Source organism: Psammomys obesus, unplaced genomic scaffold (assembly GCF_907164565.1).
Source record: "Psammomys obesus unplaced genomic scaffold, mPsaObe1.curated_primary_1811, whole genome shotgun sequence".
Classification (NCBI taxonomy): domain Eukaryota; kingdom Metazoa; phylum Chordata; class Mammalia; order Rodentia; family Muridae; genus Psammomys; species Psammomys obesus.
In genome coordinates this window covers 508,108-519,532 of record NW_026591918.1, presented here as the reverse complement: position 1 = coordinate 519,532, position 11,425 = coordinate 508,108, and the positions used below count along the sequence as shown (strand labels likewise).

The 11,425-nt window shown below is 40.0% G+C and overlaps 1 protein-coding gene across 3 annotated transcripts in view; it reads left to right on the top strand.

Moving 5' to 3' along the window:
- Gnpnat1 (glucosamine-phosphate N-acetyltransferase 1) overlaps positions 1–11,425 on the top strand; it is an 11,637-nt gene extending 212 nt beyond the window's left edge. The window contains exons 1-6 of one of the 3 annotated variants that reach the window (XM_055612244.1): positions 198–277; positions 4,301–4,468; positions 5,494–5,556; positions 7,280–7,407; positions 8,291–8,352; positions 10,353–11,425. In XM_055612244.1, coding sequence (XP_055468219.1) covers positions 4,315–4,468; positions 5,494–5,556; positions 7,280–7,407; positions 8,291–8,352; positions 10,353–10,500 — 555 coding nt within the window. In that variant the 5' untranslated portion in view covers positions 198–277; positions 4,301–4,314 and the 3' untranslated portion in view covers positions 10,501–11,425. Of the gene's footprint in view, positions 1–197; positions 283–4,300; positions 4,469–5,493; positions 5,557–7,279; positions 7,408–8,290; positions 8,353–10,352 lie in introns of those variants that run through there. The other 2 variants (XM_055612243.1, XM_055612245.1) reach the window with 2 other exon arrangements.

Sequence of the window (11,425 nt, the reverse complement as noted above, 5' to 3'; positions counted from 1 at the left end):
CCCCTCCCCTGGGTCCCCGCCCCGCCCCTTCCCCGGAGCGCCGCCCCGCCCCCGGAGCCCGGGAGTGGTGTGCGTGGCTGGGCCTCCGCGTGCGCTGCGGTGCGTGAGGGCGGGGCGGGGCGGAGGCGTTGGTCCGGCCACGTTTGGCTAGGCGGTTCCGGCTGCGGCGCGGGGAGGGTGCAGGAGGGGGTGGGGCTGGCGCTGCAGCCGGATCCGGATGCGGCGCTGTGACCGGCTGGGAGACTGACGCGCCAGGAGGGGAGCGTGGACTGCTCCGGTGCGGTGAGGCGGCCTGGGGCTGGGACGCGAGGGCGGGCAGGCTTGGGACTGCCTTGAGGCTGCGGATCGCGGAGGCGGACGCCGCTCTCCAGGACTGGGCGGCGAAGCATGGTGCCCCGCGGTCCGCAATTCAGGGTCTTGGAGGGCCTAAGACCCGAGTGTCCGCGGCGTGGGACTCGGTCCTCGCCCTGTGTGCCCCGCCGCTATGAAAGGGCGGGAACCTTTTACCGGTCCAGCGGTCAGAGCCGCTGAAGACACGCTCCGCTCCGGCTCTGAAGGGCCCCACCTGAGCAGACTGTGTAAAACCTGGGGTGGGGGGACCTGGGGCTTGAACCCCAGCAACACAGACTGTGTGATTTTTGTCTTTATGTAAGGCAAACATGAAATTTGTTCATATAAAAATAAATGTGGATTCGTTTTGTTGAGAAAAATCACCCCTGAATTAATCCAAGAGTGGGTCTCAGGAAATTTGTATCTTTTAAAGGCATGATTCGCATGGTTGGCAGGTACCATGATGCAAACACTGTCATCTGTTGACTATTTTTATTTATTTTTGCTGTAGGGCAATGGGAGAACGAGAGGATTCTCATAACGGGCCACTCATTTAATGATGCATTCATTACTTTTAGGCTAGTCTTGGGAATACTGTGTTCCAACTATCCAACTAGACTGAGGCTAATCAGTTGGTGTAGATCAAGTACACTCTCGGGAAATACTTCATGCACTCGAGATACTACGGAGCGACCTGCTGAACCTACCTAGCTGTCTTCCTGTCACCTATTACAGCAATTTTGATTTGGCTGTAGATCATGCTTAGAAATTTGTAAATCTTCAGTTTTCCCTACTTGTTGATCCTTTGTTTTTCTAGAAGCAGCTGCTCCCAGTCTCTATCCTATCTCATTCAGAGGCTGGAAAACCAAACTAGAAGTTTGGTGTATGGCTTTTGTGTTCTCAATCGTGACGTGGCAGTCTTTTTTTCCTTCGTGACTTTCTGAACTGTGATTGGTAGATGATACCTTATGTCATTCATTATTCATTGACTAGAGGTTTACTGGACTAGGACCTAGGCAATAAACATGCCTTTAGCAGTTAAAACTGGGAAAGGTACTTTGAGTTAGAGTTTACATTTTATATATTCTAGTCATATAACCAAACTTTAAGGAAGTTAGCTGGTGACCACCTTTAAGTGCTACAGAATGAAAAGTTTTTGTTTTGATAAGACAGTCTGTGTAGCTGGGGCTACCCTTGAACTTGACAGGGGCTGGGGATACCTTAAACCCTTTAAAAGTTTCCATGTTTATTCCAATTTCCATAATTGGTTTTTAAGTGTGTGCTGTTTTTGAGACAGGTGTGACTGGGTAGCTGCTGGCCTTGAACTCCCCGTGTTCATTCCTAGGCCTCCCCAGCACTGGGTCACAGGTGTTTGCCACCTCATCTGTATTTTTATTAGCGTATAATGAAGCATGACCTCTGTCCAGCATCATAAATTATATCTTTATGACTGGGGAAGTAGGCTTGTTCCCTTAGGATTTTGTAATTATTATTTAAAAAGGAGTTTGATTCTAACTAGATCCTTTGTGTTTAGCCAGACCAATGCCTGTCCTCATTTGTTAAGTAATGAATGCTAGAAACTGATGTAAAGTTGCTTAAGGAGTATTGTATGGGGGAAACTCCTGAAGGCAGCACGGAAACAGGAGAATCAAGAGTTGAAGGTAGGCTTGGGAGGTGGCAGTGCAAGACTAAGGACCAGAATTCTGGTTCCCAGAATCATGTAAAGAAGCCGGGTAGGTTTGCATCATCAGGAGACAAAGAAGTCCTTTGAGTAAACTGGCTATTCATAACAAACCTAAAAAGGAGTTCAGGGTTTGGGGCAAGAACTGTGTTTAGTTCATAAAGTGGAGAGTGATCAACCTTGGTTGATCAACCTGATGTCAACCTTGGGCCTTCACACTCAAAGGCACACGTGTGCACATGTACCTCACATGCGTGCCAACGTGCCTACACAAACGTACACATACACCAAGGAGAGGCCAACTAAGACACATGATGAAACCCTGTTCCTAGAAAGTGACGATCCAGTCATTTGTTTAGTTCTTTCTTCCCATTATTTATGTGGCTTCCTTGTAGATAATGTACTTTTCTCACCCACTGTCTTTGGACATGGGTGGCTGGCCAGCAGACTGAGTCTAGAAGTCACTGTGCCAACCACGGGTTACCTTTTTCCACTTGACCCTTAAGCTTCTGACCTTCGCCAGGAGGATGGCTTATCTAAAACGGCCTTTTCAGCATGGGTGGTAGACTAGCTTAGAATAGACAAGGGGTTGCAGGGGGAGAACTGCACAGTGGGGGCTGTGTGGGAAGGGACACAGCTTTCATGCCTTCCCTGGGCAGGCTCCTAAGAATCTCCGTGTTAGTTACCTGGAAGTTGCAGGGTTTACTCTGTAAAACTTAAAGATGATAGTACTGAGCCTCAGCTGTGCAGGCTGGAGAACATGTAGTTTTATCTGGGAGACCTGTAGGATTTCCTTTGTAAATCAACTGTTGATAACCCATGAGTTCTTTTAAAATTCTTTGAGGATTTGGTGTCAGTCACATCTTGCTTTCCCTTTCCCAACATCCTAGTTGGGCACCTACTATTTAAAGAGTGGGTTCAGGTGAACCCAAATGTAGCTACCTCTGTAAACAGTTCATTAAAACAACTACTGATAGTCATTTCTAAGAGTAGAATGCCTTTATAAATTTTTGATTAGTTTGAAATTCTCATTTCCAAAATTAGATTCCAAGTCCTGTTTTAACTTTTTAACTCTCGTACCACTTTGGAATACAGGGGTTTAGCTAAATTAGCCTAATAGTTAGAGGTGACATCATTCTGTCTAGTAGAATCAATGATGTAACTTTTGGTAACATGCAAAATGAAAATTCAGTGCTTACTGTTAGAAAATTGCTAGAATTTCAGGTTAGCAAGCATTAAACTGAGCAGGCCTCTTCCTGCGATGCTGTCTGTTGCCTTGTTGGCCCAGGAGCCTTGAGTGAGTTCATTTGTCTACTTCCTAGTCTGTAAGATTACGATACATCTTTTATTGTTTGTTAAAGAATTAACAAATATAAAGTAATCACCAAATTAATTAATATTACATATTTTTATGATCATTCACAGAATAGTACTATCTAGTTAAAGAAATGTACAGGAAACTATTAATAACTGGCTAAAATTTATTATGATTTAAGCTTTTTTTTGTTGTTTTTTTTGAGACAGAGTTTCATATCACATTGGTCATATGTGTGTTTTGAGACAATATTCCGCAGTGTAACCCAGGCTGGCTCAAAACACTTTTTCATTCAGTACCTGAAGTTCTGGGATTACAAGCATCTACCATCATATCTAGTGCATAGCATGAAAAAAAACAAAACAGAAAAAAAAAAATCCCACAGGTTATTCTTAAATGGTTTAGAAGCAGCTGACACACACTTTTAGAAAACCTGCCATGAAAACAAAAATGCAGATACTCAGTATCTCTTACAGCTAAAAATCATACACCACTGTGAATACAGAGAATAATGGATAATTTAAATCCCATATATCTTGTTTGTGGTTCATATAAAACAAGTCAAATTCACATGTTCAAGTGAGTCTTTAGTGACAGGGAATACCAAATGATTTCTGAGCCTAATAATAATAAAAGGCAAGATTATAACTGTACAAACAGGAGTAGAACACCCACGAGATGTCATTGTTCAGCTAGTACCAGTCCACAGGATAAACTGTCTTCGTGACCTGCTAGAAAATGGAGTTTTAAAGTTTGTTTTTGTACAAACTCTTAATTCCACTACTCAGCACATTTTCCATTTCATAGTAAAATAGTTTTACATGTAAACATGTTTACAGTTATAGATTGCAGGTTGCTAAGGTAAAATAGCTTGTATGTTTATAGAATCCATTTATATGATGAAATTAACTTTCTCATCAACCATACTTTTTATTAATAAACAAGGCCTCTTAACACTTGAAATTTTACTTTAGACTTTACTAGAAACATGAAACCTGATGAAACTCCTATGTTTGATCCAAGTCTGCTCAGAGAAGTGGACTGGAGTGAGAATACAGCTACATTTTCTCCAGCTATCTCTCCAACGCATCCTGGAGAAGGCTTGGTTTTGAGGCCTCTTTGTACTGCAGACTTGAATAAAGGTATGGGCCCAACTTTATTTTGCTAATCCTAACTAGAATTTGCTGCTTTCTTAACAAACAGTACTTGATTTCTGTGCTTAAAGTGACTACAGCACTCAACTGTAATAGGCATATGTCATGGCTAAGACCAGATATCACTATGATGTATTTAAAATAACTAAATTCAACAGTTCTCCTTCTAAAAGGACGTCTCTAAAACAAAAATGAAGTTATGTATAAACACATTGGAGTTTTCTCCCAGAAGCTTCACAGGCAGAAATAACATTCCTTGGACAAATTGAAAGAGTTTTATTTAGTCCAATGTAATTCTTTAATATCTAAATTATCCAAAATAATTTTCTGAAGCTTCAGTAATAAAATCATTATTTTACCTCACTGTTTTCTTCTCGGTATCTGAAGAAAGGTAACTTTGGTCAGATTACTGTATGTAGAAAAATTAGGACTCAAAGTCCTAAATGTACTTTTAGCATTATCATTAGTTTTTTAAATATATATATGTATTTATTTTAAGACAGAATCTATGTAGCCTCGCTGTCTTCAAACTCACAGACATCCATCCACCTGCCTCTGCCTTCCGAGTGCTATCATGCCTGGTGGCATTAACATCAGTAAAATTAGAAATTTAAAAAATTGTTTCAACAAGTGTTAGATTAGTTACACTTTATCTTACAAGTTGTATATTCAGTGGAGGTGAGAATCCTGTACTTTAAGTCACGTATTTAGGAAAATGTGGCATCCCTTAAATAAAACCTAAATAGTACTTATCAATGTATATGCTGATTCTGTAATTGATGTGGAAAATGTCCTCATGCATACAGTACTGTGTATAATGAATGTACACAACACAATCTGTTAGAAATCTGCATGTTTAATCAGTAAGTCTTGTTTAAAGATTATAATGAAACATGATAATGGAGTTTTGAAGAAGTGACTTCCTTTAACCTACCTAGTGAACGTATTTGCTGCTTTCCAATATTTTAATCTTTCTTTTGCTTTTTTCCTGACTTGAAATGTTTTAAAACTAGGTTTTTTTAAGGTACTGGGTCAATTAACAGAGACTGGTGTCGTCAGCCCTGAGCAGTTCATGAGTAAGTACCATGGGCTAACTTGTAAGAATGCACTCATTCAAATAGCTGAAAGTTATGAACTAGCCATCCTCATTTATAGGATCCAGATGCTCTGTACAATAACTTGGCAACTACTCTAGAATTATTTTCCTTTTATTGTAGTATATTTTACTGTGTTATGTTGAGCACATAAATTTCATTTATTTAATTGCCTTTATGTTGAATATTAAGGTTGGCAGTTACCTAACAGTCCCCTTCTCCTTTAGAGACATGTTAATGGGTTTCCAGTGAGAACCAGTCATACCCAAGGGCACAGTTAATTATTGGCAGGAAAGAGCAGAAGCTTCGTAGCTTTATCCAGTGTCCCAGCACAGCCTGTTCCCATCTTCTGTTCATTCATTTCGTGTAGTAGGTAACTTCTCCAGCCAGGCTGAGAATGAAGATCAATAATCTATAGTTCTATTTTATTTTCCTTCATTGAATTATTTTTTTCCCTATTTTGGACCTATTTAGAGTGAGACTTTGAAAATAAACAATACCTGAGAGTTATAGAATTTGACTTTTAAACTTTTTTTCTCTTGGCATACATATCAGGTTATATGAAAAAGTGTAGCTTTTTCCAGCAATGTATAGTGCCAAATATTATTTGAGGGAATGTAGGTTTGCTTTTGTTCTATGACTTTGGAAAAACTGCCCAAGTGGGGCCTATCTCTCATCTTTGTAAGGTGCTTTCATAGCAAACAGAGATCCTATTTCTAAAAGAACAAATATGCAATAACAAAACATTGGAAAAACGAAAAACTGTTTTGTCAAAATATTTTGAAACCAAGACTATGAGTTATGGATATTACATGCTCTTATAAACACCTGTAGTTTTGGCAGGTGGTAGTGGCCCATGTCTGTTAATCCCATCACTTGGGAGGCAGAGGCAGGCGGAGTCTGGTCTACAAAGTGAGTTCCAGGACAGCCAGGGCTACACAGAGAAACCCTGTCTCAAAAGCAAAAAACAAAAACACAACCCTGCAGCTTTGTTGAGTATCAGTTTTAAGTAAAGGTAAATTAGGAAGATACTGACATTTTAGTCACAGAAATGGCAACATGTATACTTAACCTGTAACACTGTGTTGTTCCTCTAAAAGAACTGTGTGTGTGCACTGGAAGCTGGTAACTGCACTCCATCCCTGGGTTACAGCCCACTATACTAACAGATGACTTTAAAGGTGTGGACTACTCAGTGCTGATTATTGATATTTAAGTTACCTTGTTTTTTTTTTTTTGTTTTGTTTTGTTTTTTCCCCCAGAGCTGAGGACCGAACCTAGGGCCTTGTGCAAGCGCTCTACCACTGAGCTAAACCCCCAACCCCTGATTATTGATATTTCAAATCCTTTAAAATGTTTTAAATAGTATAATATTTTTAGAAGTGGAAACCAGCTGGCACACACATTTAATCCCAGATCTTGGGAGCAGAAAGAGGCAGATCTTGTGAGTTCAAGACCAGTGTGGTCCACAGAGTGAGTTCCAAACAGCCAGAGCAACATAGTGGTACCACATAAATGAATGAATAAATCCAAATATATAGGTGTTATGCTCAATCTGCTTCACTTGCTGGAGACTAAAACACTGTGGCAAAACAGTGGTTTAATATTCAAAGATGAAGCCAGATAAGCACGTTGCTTTTCTTGAATTCAAGAAAATAGAAATGTCTACCATCTAACACTTTTTTTTTTTTTGACATTTCCACAGAATCTTTTGAGCATATGAAGAAGTCTGGGGATTACTATGTTACAGTTGTGGAAGATGTAACCCTAGGACAGATTGTTGCCACAGCAACTCTGATAATAGAACATAAATTTATCCATTCATGTGCTAAGGTACGTGCTTACATTAATGCCTATGACTACAGTGCACAGATGTTTCCATGAAACCAACTTGGAAGCTTCATTAGCGAAAGTAGTTTTCCCATAATTGTTCATTGCTTCTTAGGACTTCTTAGCAGAAGACGCTTTTCTGAGATTTCTTTACAATCCAATGACAATAGATGAGCCAGCAGATGGCTCAAGTGGTGAAGGTACTTGTCAAAGTTGCGGCCCTGGGACCCATGCGGTGGAAGGAGAGAACTATCCAAGCGTAGTCTGACCTCCAAAGATGCCCAAGCCTTTCACACACTCAGACACACATTCACATATTCACTCACCGTCTTTCTGAATGTAAGGAAAAGGAACATTTAGAAATGACTCTGTAGGTTATCTGTTTTGTTTTCTGCACTTGAAATTTTAAGTGTGTAGGATGTAAATTGCTACTAAGCAACAAGTTGGATCTACTATGACAGGATGGCATAGTGACTGGGATTTGGAGCTCTCCCTTAAACAGCAGAGGGGGAGGTTGAGGCTGTAGTTAAAAATGATTAAGCACCCCCCCTCCCACCGAGGGGGGAACAGCCTTGCCAGGCCACAGAGGACAATGCAGCCAGTCCTGAGGAGACCTGATAGGCTAGGGTCAGATGGAAGGGAAGGAGGACTTGGAGAGGGGAATGGGAGATGAGGGAGGGGAGGTAGGAGGGTGGGATGGGGAAGGAATGAAGAAGGGGCTATAGCTGGGATACAAAGTGAATAAACTATAATTAATATAAAAAATAAAAATTTAAAAAATGATTAAGGCACAGCTGATATTTTCCTGTTTCCTCTATGAAAAAGTAAACTGTATTATCACCTGTTGGCTGAAGGCTCATCCCATATGTACCATAATTGTTTGCAGAGAGGGAGAGTAGAAGACGTCGTTGTTAGTGATGAGTGCAGAGGGAAGCAGCTCGGCAAACTGTAAGTAACCCTGGCAAACTGGATGGACTTTCTCTGTCCCAGTATGGCCTCTTGCCAAGAAACTTTTAAGATTTTTCCCAATTTATTTCTGACCTTCATTAATTCTGAACTCATTCTCTATATCTTAGACTGAATTTAATGAAAAATTAAATAAGATAGTGTTACTTTTACCTCAGAATTTGACAAAATCATTTCATTTACCGAGAGTAACATGTAATCAAAGGGTGTTTGTGTGGTGCAGCCGACTCTAATATGCTAAGCAAGTTGTGTTCTACCACTGAGTTACATTACTAGCAGCCCCCCAACCCTGTTCGGTTTTTCGAGACAAGGTTTTTCTTGGAACTCGATCTGTAGATGAGGCTGGCCTCAAACTCACAGAGATCCTCCTGCCTCAGCCTTATGGAAATACCCTCTAACTTTTAATCCTAACATTTTCAGGCTTGAGCATGCCACAGTGAGTACCCAGCTCCTCTGTCAGATTAAAAGGAAAGTGAATGTTTAATATTGCATAGGTTTACTGCCAGCTTACAAGTAGAATTTGCACGTGAATATAATATCTTGATTTTTAGCAAGTCTACTCCATAAATAAGCGTCAGGTGTATACCAGATAGTATCCTAGGTATTTGGATACTTGACTGTGTGAACTATACCAGTTTTTACTATTCTAGTCCATTTACCTAGTTGTGCCTAAAATTTTAGAACATGAAGCTTCTCCCCTCCCCCAAGAATGATAAAGCCAGATGTGCTGGTGGTACATAATTATAAAATTGGCACACAGGGAGCTGAGGCAGGAAGATTACCAGGTATATCCCCAGCCTTGGAACAAAGATATTTTGGGGTTTGGTTTTTGAAGGTCTCATGCTGCTATATAGTGAAAGACAACTTTCAATTTCACATGCTTCTGCTTTTACCTCTTGGGTGCTGTTACAGGTCTGTGTCACATCAGCTTGCCATGGTAGTTTTTAAATGTTTTGTTGTTGCTGTGTTTGTGGGGATTGAACCTAGAGCTTCATATATGCTTGACAAGCACTCATCACTGCTACTTTCTTGGCTCTTGGTGTTTTTAAAACTAAGTCTCACTCTCTGAGTCTGCTTGTTCCAACATTTAGTTGGTCTTGCTTGAACGCAAAAGCCATCTTCTTGGCTTAGCCTCTCAAACAATGAGATTACAAGTGTGTCACTCACTATACCTAGGTTCATACACAAATTCCTTTTAAAATTTTTTTACATGTGTAGATATTTTGCGTATATACTTGTGCACTACTTGTGTTCCTGGTGCCCTCAGAAGCCAGAAGGCATCTGATAACAAGGACAGTAGTTATAAATGGTTGTGAGCCACCATGTTGGTGCTGGGAATGAAGTCAGGAAACAAATTCAAGAGCAGCCACTGTTCTTATCTGCTAAGCCAGCTCTCCAAGCCTGCACGTGAATTTCTTAAAAATGATATGCACATAGGTGTTTTGCCTGCTTGTATTTATGTGTACTACTTGCATGTCTGTGCCTGTGGAGGCCAGGAAGCCAGAGAGGGTAGTAGATCATCTGGAGCTGGAGATATAGAGTTAGTAGCCATGTGGGTGTTAAGAATTGAACCCTGACCCTCTGGAAGAGCAGTAGTGCTTTTAACTGGAGCCATCTCTCCAGCTTCTCAGACATGAATTCTTAAAATTTATTTAAAAAAAAAAAAGGCTTAGAGGTTGGCTGCACTTACAGCGTAATCCTCAGTTTGATCCCCAGAACATACCTACAGGAGAGAACTACCCACTTTGTCCTGTGTTCTTCCTCCCATAATAAAAAAGAGTGTAGGTTGAGTTATTTATTCATAGGCTGGAGACCATGAACATGTATTTGAAACAAAATAAAAATGCTTAAAGGAATATTATTGGAAAGGCCATCATCTAAATTTATACTGAATAAATACTAGTTTTATTTTTATGTAACACTAGTTAGTCCATATCATTGCCTGATGCTGTCTCCCCACACTTCCCTTTTCAAAATTTCAGGTTATTATCAACGCTTACTTTGCTAAGCAAGAAACTGAACTGTTACAAGATCACCCTTGAATGTCTACCACAAAATGTTGATTTCTATAAAAAGTTTGGCTATACAGTATCTGAAGAAAATTACATGTGTCGGAGATTCCTGAAGTAAAAACCACCATCTAGAGATTAATGCTACGAGGCTTTACTGTTCTAGAGCTCATTTTTGTTGCTGCAACCCAATGAGCTCCATAGCTAACAGACTGAAAACTGCTGTAGTATGCTCGTGCAGTGACTTCAGGGGACGCCTGTGGCTGCTGGGATACGCCTGTAGGGTACAAATGATCATAAAGGGGTGATTTCTAACCAAAGGAATATATTTTCAACTTGAATCTTTTCTTGCATTGTATTTTTCTAAAGTTTGTCTTCATTTGATAGTCAAGAGTATGGGTAGTAAAGAGTTGTGTCTGCTCTGTGCTGCTCATTTTTAAATGTATGCATATATATTGAATAAGGCTGTTTATCACAAAATTATTTGTCTCATACATCTAAATAGACTTAGGATGTACCATTTCTCACATTACAGGAAGTTGGGCACTTCTGTTATTATAACCAGTCACATAATTGCACATTGATCTTAATACAGCATACAACTTGGACAGTCTTTTTAAAGAAACAAAAGAAATGAAAAATGTGACAAGGTACAACAGCTTAAACGACTGTTTTAACAAGTGTTTTGTATAGTTATGTGCAGATACTGTACCACCAATCTCATCTGTCAGATGACGTTAGAATTATCCAAGGCAGATATGGAGACCCAGGGTTCTTTGCATTAGTGAATGAGCAGCCCTCAAAGGAGCTTCTCCCCTGGTTTCCTTATGTACATCTGAAGCCTTTGAGTCATGAGAAATGTGTGGTACTGCCTTTGTTACTTCTTCGGTAGCTTTTCTATTTAATGTGATTATAATGGTACTATTATTCTGATCACTGTCCTGTTTTATTTATTAATTTTTTAAAGTGGAATGATACTTTATTAATAATTGTTCTAATCTTTTGCATTCCATGTTATTACATTAAACTTGTTTATATGAACAGTC